Source organism: Canis lupus, chromosome 5 (assembly GCF_003254725.2).
Source record: "Canis lupus dingo isolate Sandy chromosome 5, ASM325472v2, whole genome shotgun sequence".
Lineage (NCBI taxonomy): Eukaryota > Metazoa > Chordata > Mammalia > Carnivora > Canidae > Canis > Canis lupus.
The window spans coordinates 57,077,022-57,093,539 of NC_064247.1; the positions used below are offsets into that span (position 1 = coordinate 57,077,022).

The 16,518-nt window shown below is 53.6% G+C and overlaps 1 protein-coding gene across 4 annotated transcripts in view; it reads right to left on the reverse strand.

The window, feature by feature from the left end:
• CFAP74 (cilia and flagella associated protein 74) overlaps positions 1–16,518 on the reverse strand; it is a 65,866-nt gene that overhangs the window by 39,067 nt on the left and 10,281 nt on the right. For 2 of the 4 annotated variants that reach the window (XM_025427475.3, XM_025427469.3), the window contains exons 3-13: positions 12,861–12,945; positions 12,620–12,766; positions 10,982–11,080; positions 10,211–10,315; positions 6,384–6,557; positions 5,615–5,725; positions 5,146–5,248; positions 4,169–4,326; positions 2,884–3,088; positions 1,415–1,585; positions 169–342 (exon numbers count right to left, since the gene is read on the reverse strand). In XM_025427475.3, the coding sequence (XP_025283260.1) occupies positions 169–342; positions 1,415–1,585; positions 2,884–3,088; positions 4,169–4,326; positions 5,146–5,248; positions 5,615–5,725; positions 6,384–6,557; positions 10,211–10,315; positions 10,982–11,080; positions 12,620–12,766; positions 12,861–12,945 (1,532 nt within the window). Of the gene's footprint in view, positions 1–168; positions 343–1,414; positions 1,586–2,883; positions 3,089–4,168; positions 4,327–5,145; positions 5,249–5,614; positions 5,726–6,383; positions 6,558–10,210; positions 10,319–10,981; positions 11,081–12,619; positions 12,767–12,860; positions 12,946–16,518 lie in introns of all 4 variants that reach the window. The other 2 variants (XM_025427468.3, XM_035715966.2) reach the window with 1 other exon arrangement.

Consider the following 16,518-nt stretch of genomic DNA (forward strand, 5'->3'; position numbering starts at 1 on the left):
CAGCCTCTCCTGGCTATGAGTACGTGTGGGCCCTGACCTCCTTGCTGTCCCTCTCCAGGGAGGCTGGCCCTGAGCAGGGGACCCTCAGGGGCTGGTGTCTGACCCCCACCCCGTCCCCTGCACCAGGGTCTGTCCCTCCTGCACACCCACTGGGTTCTCAGGGCTCACCTTGAAGTGAATGAGCTTGGGCTTGCTGTTGAATGGGCGACCTTTGAACTCGTGCCCTGACACCACCTGCTTGTGGGTCACTCGGCTGCGCAGCTGCTCCATGGTACGGGCCAGAATGTCCTTGTCCATCTTTGTCCCATCCACGGGCTTCCTGTCTGCCTCCTCTTTGGGCACCTGAGGTTCCAGTAACAGTGGCTGGCACCAGGGGCAAGCCCAGGCCCAGAGTGGCATTCTGCCACCTGTGCCCTGGGGGGTGGCTGGGGGCAGCGGGAGGAGGTGGCACAGAGCTAGACCCAGGGCAGCCAGGCCAGGGGAGTCTGGCATCAGCCAGCAGGCCGTCCTTCAGAGAAAAAGGAAAGATGGGAAGAGCAGATGCATCCAGGGGCCCAGCAGATTTCCGGGAAGTAATGCCCAGGTGGGGTTTTTTAGATATTTGAACAGTTTACTAATTTATCTGTTTTTATTCATTTTCCATTTATATATATACTTTTTTGGAAGGGGAGGAGCAGAGGGAGAGAGAGAATCTTTTTAAGACTTTATTTATTTGAAACAGAGAGAGAGAGAGAGCAAGAGAGCATGAGCAGGGGGAAGGACAGAGGGAGAAGCAGACTTCCCGCTGAGCAGGGAGCCCCTTGCAGGACTGGATCCCAGTACCCTGAGATCATGATCTGAACCGAAGGCAGATGCTTCACGGACGGAGCCCCCCACCAGGCGCCCCAGGAGAGAAAGAATCTTATGCAGGCTCTGTGCTGAGTGTGGGGTGCCTGGGGGCTTGGTTCAGTGTCCAACTCCTGATTTTGGCTCAGGTCCTGATTTCGGGGTTGAGGAACTGAGCCCCAGGTTGGGCTCCAGGCTCAGCGGGAAGTCTGCTGTTCCCTCTCTCTCTGCCCCTCCCCCTTCCGTGCTCTCCTGTGTGCGCTCTCTCTCTCTCTCTCAAATATATAATCTTAAAGGAAAATAAGGAGCTAACGTCTCAGCAGCAACAAAGCAAAACAAAAAAAGAGTTGGATGCTTCATTGACTGAGCCACTCAGATGCCCCAGTTTCCCAGATTTTTAAATCAGGCCCAGAGGAAGGTGTTGAAACTTGTAATAGGAAGCAACATTTCCCCAAGTGACATAAGTAAAGGTGCCTCTCCAAGCGATGTGAGTAACTTGGCCAGGAGCTCTGTCTATGGCCTCGTGCTCTGGGCCAGCAGGCGCCAGGCCACTGTCCGGCTTTATGGCCCTGGAAGCAGAAGTGTTTACCTGGTACGGCTTATAGTCTTCCTTCCAGAGCCCGGGGATCTCCGGCTCAGCCAGTGTGTCATCCTCCCAGCTGACATTCCTGAGGTCCCCCTGGATAGACTCACTGGAAATGGCTTCCAAGAACTGAGAGGCTTTGGGGTGTTCAGCCCTGTCGCCATCCTGCAGCTTGTCCTGCAAATAGGGACTCTACAGATTAGCAAGGACAAAGTGACCCTCACCATAAGCCCCCAGGCACCAAGATAAAGGCATCTTGTTCTCTTTATCTAGGCACTAGAACATAGTCTGTTTTGTAACCTTTCCCATTTAAATGATAAATGTTGGGATCCCTGGGTGCCTCAGTGGTTTAGTTCCTGCCTTTGGCCCAGGGTGAGATCCTGGGGTCCTGGGATTGAGTCCCGTTTTGGGCTCCTTGTATGGAGCCTGCTTTTCCCTCTGCCTGTGTCTCTGCCTCTCTCTCTCTGCATCTCTCATGAATGAATGAATGAATGAGTAAATAAATAAATAAGTAAATAAAAGATAAATGTCTTTATAAGGCATTAAATATTTTTTTCCAACGCCCACAAAAGAATCCAAAAGATACTAATTTATGGACCTACGGGAATCTTTCTCACAGACCCTTAGTGTTGCATTATTTCTAATTTTTGCTCCTATAAATTATGCCCTGGAAAAGCCATCCATGGTTGATGCTCAGAGGACGCCTGGCTCTGGGATTGGGCTGCAGTGGAATTGGGGTGTAGCCTCCTCCAGGAGACATCAGACAGAGATGGAGGAGACATTGCTACAATCGTGTGAAAGGCTCCCAAGGAAGTAGAGCGGGTGCCAATGCAGAGAAACACAGGGCACCTCGTGTAGATGGGCAGGGAAGGCTCCCAGGGCAGGGGACAGGGGAGGAAGTAGCAGGTGTGAAGGCCCTGGGGTGTGAGCCAGGTCAGCATGTGGGTGGGGGCAGGGGGCGCAGGGGGTGGGTGTGGGGTGAGGTGCAGACTCTGCAGCCACAGGGCTGGGAAACAGGAAAACTGAAAACCACCTCAGGCCAGATCAAGGCCCCACAGACCTGGGGTGACCTGGACCTTCAGGTCTTGGGGTGCACAAGGGCAGAAGTGGACGTGCTGCACTGGGCTCTGGGGATCCTGAGTTCTCTGACCCCCACCCTCCCACCCCCACCCCGGGACAGGTAAACAGGTCACTGGCCCGGGAGCTGGAACAGAGTCTGCACTTGGTAGGGTCGATTGCACGAATGGATTGGGGAATGCACGAGAGGGAGGACGCTGGACTCTAGGGGTCCTGAACATGTTTGGCACCAGGGTGGTAACAGGCACTGGCCTGTGGTCATCGGCCTGTCTTGGTTACCCAGGGACAGGCTGGGTGGCCTTTGTTGGATCTCAGCCAGAGGTCCCAACAGGGTCCCTGGGAGCATTGCCCGTCTGCTTCCCCTGGTGCTGCGAGTATTTGATGGGGCATTTGCTCACTCCAGGGAAGCTGGGAAGGGCCACTGCATCCCTCCCTTCACAAATGTCTGTGATGTAACTCCAGGTCTTCTCTCTCAGAGGCGCCTGGCCCATGGCTGGGGCGGGGGAAGACTGTTTCTTCTTTCTCTTCTCTTCCTCAGCCTCCTCTTTCAAGATCTGGTTGATGATCTCCTGCTTTCTGAGCTTCTGCTCCTCCTTGAAGGTGCTGTGGGAGAATACCACATGGGCCCAGAGGAAGTGAGATGCCAACTGCCTCTGGGGGCCCCAAGAGCCCCTCCCCAAGAGCCCCTTCCTCAGGAACACTGGTGCGGCCCCATGGGGCACAGGGTTGCAAGGAGCTGGTTTCCACACAAGCCCCAGGCTCCTGGGAGGCAGATGAGGCCGAGGATGGCTGCCAGGCTGGATGGAGACCCAGGACTAGAGATTCCGGCAGAGCCTGGCTGCGGCACCCCCGTAAACCTCCACCCCACAGGCGCTGAAGTTTGCTCCTGGTTTCCAGGCCAGCAGCTGGGCACTCCTGATGAGGCACAGAGCAAGGGCACAGTAGGGCTTGAGGCCATTTGCCCATTCACTCATCCCAGCTGCTCCTTTCTGACTCTTCCTAGGTGCCAGGCCTGTGCCAGACTAAGGGGCTTTTGGGGCTGCCCCTGGGAGCCCCTAGCAGGTGAGCTGAGGGCAAAGCTCCTGTGGTGACATTCAGGGCATAGTGACCCCCAGATGAGAGAGGCTGTCCCCGGTGAGAGAACCAGGAGGCCACACCTGGGAAGACTCTAACTGTGACCATGACTGGGGGTGGGGTCAGGGGCAGGACCTTGGGAAGCCCATCCTCCGGGGGACTTGGGGGTGGGAAGCAGGGCAGGGCGCAGCCTGAGGGGGCTGTGTACAGGGTCCCTGAAGGGCTGAAAGGGGGGATCTCAGGATTGCGAGGGGGTGTAGGACACTGAGGAGGCAGCACCAAGTGACTGTTTGGAGGAAATCAGAAAGTGGAGCCCAGGAGCGAGAGCCTAGGCTGCCCATAGCCATCCAGGGCAGGGCCCTTGGAGAGCCCAGAGCCAGACAGTGAGCCATGTTGGGGCCTCGGGGTGGCTCCTGAGAAATCGGGAAACCAGGCCAGGAATCCAAGTGGGGCCACCCTAGGGGTGATGGGGCCGGAAGGACCTGCTCTGAGGACTGGGGAGGCCCCAGAGGGGGAAGCCCAGAGAGGGAAGCGGCTTGGCTAACTAGGACGGACATGTCTCCCATGGCCCAGAGAGGCATCTCCCCTGGAGTGCTACATTGCACGCACCGGTTCTGGGCTTCCAGCTCCTCGCACCGGCGCTGATGGAAAAGCTGCTTGAAAGCGTCCCCACCTTGGGCCAGAATCATCTCCTTCTCGGCTTGGGCCTTCTGCTCAGCCAGGTCTGCCTTGGCCTGGCTCCATGCCTGAAATTTCCGGAGTGTTTCCTTGGGAACAGAGAACAGTGAGGTTACAGCACTGGCACACGCATGTGCACATACACCCACCCCCAGAGCTTTCTGTTGGATGGGTGACATTAAATTAGTTCTGAGATGCCTGAATAGATGTTTGCAGAGCTACCCCGTCCCTGGGCCCTGCCTACCTACCAACTGACCATCCTCAGGATCCTCAGGGGTTCCCCTAACTGACATGCTGTCTTCCGCAGCTCTGCAGGATAGGCTGCCAGCCTCGGCCCTTTGCTGTTTCTTGGCCACATTGGGCTTTCCTCCAAGAGGCCTGCTCTCTCTTGCCTCTGAGCCTTTGCAAATGCTGTTCCCCTTCATCCCCTTTCCACTTCCTAGGCCTAACTTCCACAGCCCAGGCCCCAGGCAGATGCCACTTCCCCCAGCGAGGTCCTGGGCCCCTGCACGTGGCCTCACCCAGCCCTGGTCCTCCTGGAGCCTTGTCATCACTCCTCCCATGGACAAGGCCCCCTGAGGACAGGTTTGTGCTACTTTCTTCCCTGCCAGCTAGGCATCTGGCTAGAGCCAGCACAGACCTGTGGGTGACGGATCCTTGGGGAACCTTAGTGGACCCCCAGGCAGCCACTTGTGGTGAGTCTGAGGACCCAGGATCCATCCCAAGGAGCAGGGATTCAGGACAGGGTAGGGCAGACTGAGCAGTGTGCAGGTATAGAACGGCCTGGACAGGCTCCTGGAGGATTGCACGGGGCCCTGAGGGTGTCAGGAGGCTCTCACATAGTCCCTCCTGGATTGCGATGTGCCCTGCGGGCAAAGGTCGATGACAGATTTTGAGCGGATGCCTACCCTGTTGGCAGTGATGCTGTTCTTCAGAGCCAGCACGGCGTCCATGCGCCTCTTCATGTGCTCCCGGGACTTCATCTCCTCCTCCTTCTCCTGCTCCCGAATTCTGGAGGAAGGTGGATTTTTCACCAGAAGTACCAAGGTCATACTGACATGCTAGTACAGAACTGGAAGGAGCCTGGGGGTTGGTTGTGTCCGCCAGGAAAACAAAATACATGCAAAGTGCTGTGCTGAATGTCACGAGGAAACACTGAGGCATGTTTCTCTGGACTAGAGGCTCCTGCCATTTTATGGTAGGTCCTCTTCTGAAAATAATGGGCGATCAGAGCAAAACTGAAAACAAATTTTACTATTTTTTGACAGTCAGGTGATGATTTAATAGTAAAATTGGGGAATTTCAAATAAAAACAAAGGATCCATTCTTATATTTCTCCTCCAGGGTATCAACAGGAAGAGGATCTGAATACGCTACCTTCTCAGGGAAGCCTTCAGGAACTTCACTGCGATCCTGTGATTCTTCTGGGCATCTTCCACCAGCTTCTGGTGCCTGAGCACATGATCCTTCTGGAGGCACATGGACTTCCTGCTGGTGCATGGGGCAGTGGGAACAGAAACCCGGGCCCAGTAGCTCTGGAGGGGCCACACCCACCCAGGGGAACAAGTGTCCCTAAGGCCCAGGGTGGCAGCACCTGAGTGCTTGTGCCGAGGACGAGGTCCAGGAGGGGGACTCGGGGCAGAGCTGGCACCAAGGGCAGGATGAGAACCAAGCTGGTGGGGAGGGGTGGGTGAGGACTCTGTGAGTGACCAGGGGCTTGGCTCCCACAGAAACAGCGGAGAAAGCTGGCAATGGGTTGGCTGGCATGAAGAGGGGCAAGAGTAGAGTGGACCTCGGGGAAGGATTGAGAGCTAAGGAGATGGGGACTGCACCAGGGGAGCAGGAGTGGGTGTTCATTTGCAGTGGCCGGAGCTGGGCCCTGTGGCCCTGACACCCCTGCAGAAGCTGCTCTGCCCTGCTTGGGAACCTGGCCAACTAGGAGGCTGCTGGACAGGGGCTACACCTGGGGAGTGGGGCCTAAGCCTCTGGGAGCAGCCAGAGCAGGGATGGAAAGGAAAAGTGGATGTTAAGGTCGCTAAGTAGGGGGTTGCAGGGGGACTCTGGCCAGGGGCGGGGCTCAGGCAGGACCACAGGCAGGCTGGTTACCAAGAAGCAGCAGGTCCCCTGGCAGGTCCTTGCCACCCACCTGACTCTCAGCAGCCGGTTCCGCTTGATCTTCTCTGAGGCCTCCTCCTCTTTGTGGAGCTGCTTGGCCACCTGCTCCCGGAGGTACTTCCTGCTGGTCACCTCCTCCTCTTGGGCAGACTTTCGGACATCCTCCAGCTGTCCCTCCTGGATTGCAAGGTGCCACATGGTGTTCCTTCAAATAAGAGGCACTTTTGTTGGAGACCTGGGGCCGTACCCTCTGTGGAGCGTCCACTCCCAGGTCTGTGAGGGCCTGGACATCCAGGTTTGACAAACACTACTGAAGGGCAGCTCCTCCTCCTGGGAGCCCTCTGGGCCTCAGTTGCTAGAGAGCAAGCCTCCCCCTGTACCTGCAGCACCCTTGGGCCCTGCCCTGTTCCAACCTGGGTCTCCCTTCCCGAGTGCCCACGGGCACTCACCTGCACCTGCCCCACCTGGCCTGAGCACTGATGTGCACCCTGAAATAGGCCAGGGACACAGGTAGGAGATGCTGCCTTTGAAGGGGGCTTCCTGGGATGCTTGGTGGCTCAGTTGTTGAGCGCTGGCCTTTGGCTCAGGGCGTGATCCCGGGTCCTGGAATCCAGTCCCACATCAGACCCCCCGTAGGGAGCCTGCTTCTCCCTCTGACTATATCTCTGCCTCTGTGTGTGTGTGTCACTTGTGAATAAATAAAATCTTTTTAAAAAAATGAAGGAGGCTCCTGTGGCATTGGGATGCAGTACAGACAGGGCATGGAAGGGAGGTGGGCTGGATGGGCAGCAGGAATGTTTGAGCATGGCTGATTGGTTATGGGGTCCTCAGGCCTGAAAAATATGTGGTCAGAGGGAGGTGACAATGGAAGGAAGGTCAGAGGGCCAGAGATGCTGCTGGCCTGGAGGACAGGGAGAGGGATGAGCCCAGGAAGGAGTGTGCCTCTAGGAGCCAGAAGGGACCTGAAAGCAGCTCTCCCTAGAAAGGAAGGCACCCCTGCCAACTCCTCGGCTTTAGCCCAGGGAGGTCTGTGTGGGCATTGACCTCAGGAACGTGAGATACCTGCATGCTGTCTGCAGCAGTGACAAAAGGAATGTTACTGCTCTCAGGCTGGTGCCTGAGCATGACACTCTACCTTGGAGGCTGGCTGGGAAGCGGCACAGAGCCCGCGGAGTGAGCAAAGCCCTGCCTGCCCTGCCCGTGACCACTCTGACCCCTGGTGAGATAGAAGTTTGAGTCCAAGGACACAGCAACTGTGCGATGTGGGCCACCTGTCATGAACTTCATGTTTTGCTTATCGTGTGTCTCCTATTACCACAAAAACAGAGGCTCCCTGGGCATGGCTTTTCATTTGCTGTATTCACTGATGAATCCCAAATGCTTAGAACAGTGTTTGGTATGTAGCAGGTGCTTTACTACTATTTGTTGAATGACTACGTGAGTAGCACTACTTGAGACACCAGGCCGCAAATTCAGGTGACTTGCTAGCACCCCAGTGCACATGAGACCCCCTGGAGGGTCCTCCCCCACCCACACCTGGGGCCTCCTCAGAATCCCAGACTCATGGATATTTCTGCCCAGCACGTGGTTGGAAGCAACACAGGATGGCCCGAAGGCACGTCCTCCTTGAGAGCAGAGCTCCAAGAACCTGCATCGGGTCAATCAAATCACCTGAGGGACCACCTGTGGAGGCTGCAATCTGCAGAGACCCTGCAGCACTGCAGGTGTGGCTGGTGGCCCAGAGGTCAATGGCCTGAGGCATCAAGTGGGCGAACTTCTCAGAACTGGCCCAGAGCATGAGGATATCGAGACCCCATTTGAGAGAACCCTCTCATCAATGAGGCAGACAGGCTAGCCACACAGATTTGCCCTCTCCAGGGCCGAGCTGGCCCCACTCTGCACATGCCCCTCAGGACCCAGATGGCCTTCCACTATGGCAGATGCAGTGATTCGGGCCCTCAGGAATGATCTGCATACAGGGCTTCCTTCTTCACCTGTGTCTTTGTCACTGCTGTGATTCCGAGGAGGCACAGTGGCTCAGCTCATCATGCAGCCCCATGACTTCCACACAATATCATTTCAGAGAGGACAGTGCTGAGATGGTGTAAACACCCAGATCACCACTTGCCAGGTGCCTCAAGTGCATAGTGGCTGGTTTTGCTGGGGAACTTGAGACTCAGTATGAGGTGACCAGTCTCCAAGATGACAGCCTGTGACCCTGCCTCCTGTATGCACACCCCTGAGTTTGCACCCACCTGGCCCCATGGTTGATCCAAACATGGCAGAAATAATGGTATGTCATTCTGAGATGACTCTGGGGCTTTTGCTTTGCTACTGCCCCCTCCCTCCACATTGTTCACCCTGGGGCTCAGTGCCCTGTCACAAGTAGCCCTAGGATGAGGCCCATGTTGGGTGGAACTGAGTGAGCAGAGGCTGATACCCCAGCCCAGTGAACCTTCCAATATTGCCTTGGCTGACACCTCATGGGAGACCCTGAGCCAGAACCCCTCAGCTACACTACTCCTGGGTTCCAGACCGTCTAGGATGGCTGAGGTAATAAATGCTTGTCATGTTTAACTGAGGATGCACCAGATTACCCCTACATGCGAGAACACAGGTGCATCTGGGGATCTGACAAGGCAGGAGCTCCAGGGTTTTTGCCATTCTAGTAAAGACTACTGCCCACCTGGGTGCTGGTTGGTGAGACCTGGCTCTGTGGCCAACTGTCAAGCAAGGGCTACACAAATGCCCATTGTCCTTCCTTGCTTGCTCACAGATAGATCTACCATCCTGGCCATCTTACTCTCACCCCTCTCCCCATTAGATTTTGGGGAGGGTGTTATGCTTTAGCCCACGGGACCCAGGAGATCAGACCAGCTTGTGTCTAACTCACAGGAGGGATGGGTTATACACAGATTCCTGGCCCCAAGAGTCGCCATGGGGGGGGGGGGCGGTGGGCATCTGTGGTTCTTCCAGCAGAGGGGTGGCCTGTGGCCGACGCCCTGCCCAGGTCTGTCTATGCCCTCTTGCCCCTGGGGGAGGGGGTCACCGTGCAGGGAAGCAGGACATGAGGGACATGACCCATCTGATTCCCTCCTGAAATCCCTTTTTTGCTTCAACTGGCTAGAGGCAATGCTGATGTTCACAGCCTGGTCTGGAAAATATTAAAGACAATGCAACAGTCTCTTTTCTGGGGGATGCTTTACAAAGGTTGTGAAACACTTTTTAATCTTTTTTTTTTAAGGGAGAGTGTGAGCAGGGAGGGGCTAAGGGAGGAGAATCTCAGGCAAACTCTCCAGCCTAGAACCTGGGGCGGGGCTCCACCTCCTGACCCTGAGATCAAGAGTCGGACGTTCAACTAACTGAACTGAGCCTGTCAGGCGCCCCCAAAACAATTTTTAAAATGGTGCTGGTGAGGGACACTTGGGAGGCTCAGCAGGCGAAGCATCTGCTTTCCTCTCAGGTCGTGATCTTGAGGTCCTTGGACAGAGCCCCACATTGGGTTCCCTGCTCAGTGAGGGGGTCTGCTTCTCCCTCTACCCCTCCCTCCACTCATGCGCTCTCTCTTTTTCTCTCTCAAATAAATCAATAAAATCTTTTTTAAAAATGGTGCTGGTGGTTCTTGGGAAGCACAAAGCAGGAAAGGGGAAAAGGAAAAGAAGCAGATTTCATAGTTCTTAAAAATGTAAGCACACATGGAGAAAGTGGGAAACATTTCAAAAAATGTGAAGTCTTATCCTTTCAATGATTTCATCAATGAGCTCCCTTCCAATTTCTTGGCAGTTAAAGTCAACACTCAATACTTGAGGGGCAGCATCCAGCCACCCACAGGAAGGCTGCCTGCCTTGCCTCACTCACTCGCTCTTCTGCAGCAGGGCCGTGATCTTCGACTGCATGTCTCTCTCGTTGTCTAGCTCCATGCACAGGCGTCTGGACACTGCCTGGAGGCGGCCCACGGCGGCGCTGCTGATGCACAGGGGCAGGGGGCAAAGGAGGCTGGGAGGCGGTGTCAGCCCGGCCCTGAAAGCCTCCCTGCAGCTGCCACCCCACAGGCCTTCCCGGTGATGCCCTTGAGAGAAATCTGTCTACACCAGCCAATGGGGATGGCAGTGGGTGTGACCTCCTACACCCACCTCTGGCTGCTTGGCCAGGTATAGAATTTGCTGGAGAACCTGCCCTGGTTACACCTCTGCCCACCTTCCTCATGTTTCTTCCCCTAAGCCCATTGGTATCCCTGCACTGTCCCCACAGGGTGGCCCCTCTGTTCGGGGTCTCTTGGGGTTTTGCACAACTTCACTCTCCAGAAGGTTCTTTCCTGGTTACTACAGAGAAGCTGTTTCTGTCATTTAGGTCCTGGCCTGGAGGTAATTTCTCAGGACACCTCCCTGGGCATCTGCCTCAAAGTGATTACCCCTCCTGACCTCATGGCCATCAGCTTTCTTGTCCTTGTGATCATCTGTTTGTTTCCATTTGGGGTTGTGTGTTTCCCACCCTGGAGGTCAGCTAGGCTGCTTCCTCGTGTACTCAAGGCCACAGGTGTTGGTACAGGTCATGGTTGGAGTGGGCCCGGATGCCCCTCTTTTGCATGGCACTAGTCAGCCCCCTCAGTGCCCAGTGCGCAAGACCTACGTGTTGTTGGCCTCTTTTCCCGCAGCCACCTCAGCTGCCACGCTCGCTTGTTGTTTGGTGATGGAATCTATCCTCTGGTGGCAAGCACGCAGCTCTCCTCTGAAAGTAAACCGGAATCTGAGTAAGTGGTTCTCTGGAATTCAGTCTCTCTGCATGCCTTCCCGCAGATGCCTCGATGATTACCCATCTTCAGAAAAGGACAGTGGGGCTCAGGGCAGGGTGAGGTCTAGGCCTTCACAGACTAGGTTGGTATTTCCCTCCAGCTCTCCTTGCCTAGGCTAGGTGCTGCAGTCACCTGTCCCCCTCACCCAGGCCAGGGGCTGTCCCCCTTGCCCGGGTCAGCAGCCAAAGTCACTTGTCCCCTCTCAATCAGGCCAGGAGCTGAGGACACCTGTCCCCTCTCACCCAGGCCAGGGGCCATGTCACCTGTCCCCTCTCACCCAGGCCAGGGTCTGAGGTCACATCATTTCTCCAGGGATTTCTCTCACATAAGCAAGCTGCATGATCAGGGTATTGGACATCTGTTTTCTGAAAGCCACCTGTGTGACCTCCTCCCAAATGAAAATTAACATGAACCAGCACAAATGAACGAGCTCAGGCATGTAAAGGGCACAGGCAAGAGGGCATCCAACTGTGGCACCTCATCCGTGTTCTAAAACCCACAGACCCAACAGCCAGCCAGCCAGTGTGTGGGCCTGGATTGAACCCTGATGCAGAACTCTAGCTCCTGTGATGAAAACGGCAGAATCAAACTTGCTCTAAGCTGCCCTGTGGACCTGGATGCAGCACAGGTAGGGAGAGGTCCATTTCCTTAGGGAAAATAACTTATAGCAAAAAGAAATCACGTAAATGCACGCATGTCTTCCAGAGAAAGAAACAACGGGAAAAGGTTAACGGTGGTGTAGGGGTGACAGCTATAACCGTCTTCAAAACTTCCCGACTTTTCTGTGTTTCTTCACAGACATTGGGGATCACCTATATCCCTGCCGGTGCTGACCGAGGGGCCTGTGGGACACGCAGGAAGGGCCTGTGGGGCACGTAGGGGCACCTGAGGGCAAGCCCCATACAGGGCACTGGCCAGGTCCAGGCCCAGCGGGGGCGACCAGGGCACCGGCTGCAGCTTCACCTGACCACAGCCCACAAGGCAGGAGGTCTGCCCATCCAGGACTCCAGGACCGCCTCCAGGTCTAGCTCCAGAGCCTCCAGAACAAGGGTAGCCCCGCCCACCACCTGCCCACCCCCACCACTACTCGCCACGCCCACCACCCTGCCCCCACCCACCACGCCCGCTGCTCCCCACTGACCACGCCCACCACTGCTCACCCCTCCTATTACAGCTTACTACCTAGGCCTCACCCACAGCCACGTGCCACGCCCACCACTTACCACGCCCACCATTGCTCGCTACCGCTGCTGGCCCCGCCCACCACCACTCGGCTAACTTGATTTTCTTTTTCTTTATTTATTAGAGAGAGAGAGAAAGAAAGTGAGGAAAGGGGTGAGGGAGAGGGAGAAGCAGACTCCCCACGGAGCCCAGAGCCTGGAACAGGTGGTGGGGGTTGCCAGGCCCGTGGTGGGACCGGATGCCAAGCTCATGACCTCCACTGAGGTCAGACTGAGCCCCCTGGCGCTCCTCACCTGGTTTTCTGAATGAAAAGCTCTTTCTCTTCTCGCAGCTTCTCTAGGTGGCTCCAGGTCTTCCGCAGGTGGCAGGCCTTGAGTCTATCCGGGACTGCAGGTCTCTTCTTACTTTTATCAGCATCTGTGCTCTGCTTTCTCTGTGGGCTGAATGTAGAAGGGACGCCACCTGACCTCGCTGCCCAGCTCAGCCTCTCTACAGAGGATGCCCAGGCTGGGCTTGCCCACCCGCATCATTTACCAGCAGTATCCCAAGTCAGCGCTGTTTGCAGCTTCTGGAGGAAGAAACTCAGCCTCATATTCTGGATCCTCTAGGTCCTCTCTTTCTAGAAATCGAGGCAAGAGAGAAAACAGAGCAGATATAGACATTCAAGTCTGAAGCCCTGGGATAAATCCAGAGAGCTCAAACTGACAGGCAACTATGCTGATGGCACCTTAGAACCACGGTTCTCAAAGTGTGGCCCACCCAGGGAACCCTGATGTGAGTGCCTGAAACCCTTCTAGAGTGTCTGCAACATCAAAACTATTTTCTTAATAATACTAAAACATCATTGTCTTTTTCACGCTCATTTCTTAAGTGTAGAGTTTTGCAAAAGCCACATGACCTATGAATCACAACAGACTAACTTCGATGAGATATGAGGATTCAACCATCTTCTGATAAATCAGACTCTTTCTGTTACCTATAGTAGTTTCAGTTTTGCTAATTTAAGTGAATATTAAAAATTTTCAGCTTTAATATTTAATACAGCAAATATTAAAAGATACAATTAACATAAAAGTTCTTTGGGTCTTCAATAATTTTTAAGAATGTAAAGGTTCTCTGACAGAAAAGTTTGAGAAATACTGTCTTAAAGACTTCCAGCAAAACATGGCCAATCTACACAATACCATATATTACTACTCCTTCATTAAATCTCAGTGAAAATGACTGGAAAGGAATTAAAAAAGGCATCAGTGCAAATCACAAGGAGTATAGGAAGGAGAGTGGACAAGAAAACCCTACACAATTTTAGAAGATGGAAAGGTTGGCACTGATTTACCTCAGCACATTCCACCATATCTTACCTCACCATACCTCACCTAATCTCATTCAGTTCACCTCAACTCATGTCACCTGACCTCACCTCACCACACCTTACCTCATATCACACCTCAACTGACCTCACCATACCTCATCTCATCTCACCTCACCATACCTTACCTCATATCACCATACCTTGCCTCACCTCACTATACCCCACTTAATTGTACCTCAACTCACCTCATTTCACCTTACCTCATATCACCATTCCTCACCTAACCTCAACACACCTCATCTAATATCACCTCAGTTCACCTCACTTCATCTCACTACACCTCATCTCACTATACCTTACCTCGCTTCACCTCAACAAACCACAACTCACTTCATCTCACTACACTGTACCTCATGATAGCTCACTTCACGCTATCACATCTCACCATAACTCACTTCACCATACCTCACTTCATCTCACCTCACCACACCTTACCTCACTACACCACACTTCACCTTATCTCACCACATCTCACCTCAACTCACCATTTCTCAAAAATCTCAACTCACCTCACTTCATCTCACACCTCACCTCATCTAACTTTACCTCACCTTACTCCAAAACAACTCACCTAATCTCACCTCCATTTATCTCACTTCATCTCACCACACCTTACCTCACATCACAAACCACATTACACTACACCATGCCTATTCTCACCTCAATCACCATACCACATCACTCCACACCTCACCTCACCTCACCCAACCTCACATCACCACACCTTACTTCACCTCACCATACCACAACTTACCTCATCTCACCACACTTTACCTCATCTCATCTCACCTCACCATACCTTACATGACCAAATTTCACAACACCACAAGCCACACCACACCATGTCTCATCTCACCTCACATCACCATACCATGCCACTCCACACCACACCTCATCTCACCACATCTCTCCTCATGTCACATCAACATACCACATCACTCCATACTTCATCTTACCTCACCTTACCACATCTCACCTCACTTCACATCATACCTCACCTCACCACACCTCCTCTCATTTAACCTCACTTCACCATAGCTCACCCATCTTATCCCACTATACATCACACCTCACCTCATCATACCTTACCTCACCTCAAGATACCACATGATACCTCACCTCAAACACCTCACCATCCCTCATCTCACCAAACCTCACAACCCACAAACCATACCATACCACACCACACCTCATCATACCACATTCCACGTCTCACCCTACAAAACCTCACTTCACCACACCTCACCTCTACAAAACCTCACTTCACCACACATCACCTCACCTCATCATACCTCACCTCAACATACCTCACCATACCTCACCCCACTACATCTCTCCTCACCCCACTACATCTCATCTTATCTCATTGCACCACACCTCACTTCACCACACTACACTTCACCATACCACACTTCACCTTACCTAACTCCACCTCACATAACTTCACCTCACCTCACTTCACCTAATCTCACTTCATTTTACCATACCTTCCCTCAATCACCACATTGAGCTCACATCACAGCTCATATCACCTCACTACTCCTTACCTCACTTACTAAACCTTATCACACCACAAACCAAACCATACCACACCATATCACTTCACCTCATCACACCATACCTTACCTCACCTCAATCACCATACCACATCACTCCACACCTCACTTGACTTCACCTGACCTCACCTTACCACACCTCACTTCACTACACCACACCTCATGTCCTCACACCTTACCTGACCTCACCACACCACAACTCACCTCATCTTACCCACACTTTACCTCATTTCATCTCACCTCACCACACTTCAGCTGACCAGATCTCACAATACCACAAACCACACCACATCACATCTCATCTCACCTCACATTGCCATACCATGTCACTCCATACTTCACCTCACCTCATCCCACCTCACCATGTGTCATGTCACCACACCTCACCTACCCTTATCTCACTTCACCACATCTCACCACACCTCACCATACCTCATCCATCTCACCACACCATATCTCACCGCATCATACCTCACCTTACCTCAAGACACCTCACCACATCTTACCTCACCACACCACACCTCACCTTACCATACCTCACCTCAACTCAAGACACCTCACCATACCTCACCTCACCTCGCCTCACTACAGCTTATCTCACCAAACCTTACAATACCACAAATCACAGCATATCACACCTCACCTCACCAAACCACTCTCCACATCTCACCTCACTAAACCTCACATCACCACACTTCACCTCACCTCACCACACCACATCAGACCATACCTCACCTCAACACACCGCATGATATCTCATCCCACCTCAATATTCTTTTTTTTTTTAAATTTTTTATTTATTTATGATAGTCACACAGAGAGAGAGAGAGGCAGAGACATAGGCAGAGGGAGAAGCAGGCTCCATGCACCGGGAGCCCGACGTGGGATTCGATCCCAGGTCTCCAGGATCGCGCCCTGGGCCAAAGGCAGGCGCCAAACCGCTGCGCCACCCAGGGATCCCCCACCTCAATATTCTTCACCCATATCTTACCTCACCCCATTGCATCTCACTTCACCTCACCACAGTTCACAACATCACACCATAACATACCTCACCACACCACACTTCACCATACATCTTTGTGTATGGTGAAGTATATTGCGTATGGTGAGTACATCTCACTCACTCACTTCACCTTATCTCACCACACCTCACCTCACCTCACCATATCTTACTTCACCAAATTTCACTTCAACACACCACACCATACCTCACCTCACCAACCTTACCTTACCTCACCTTACCACATCACACTACACCTCA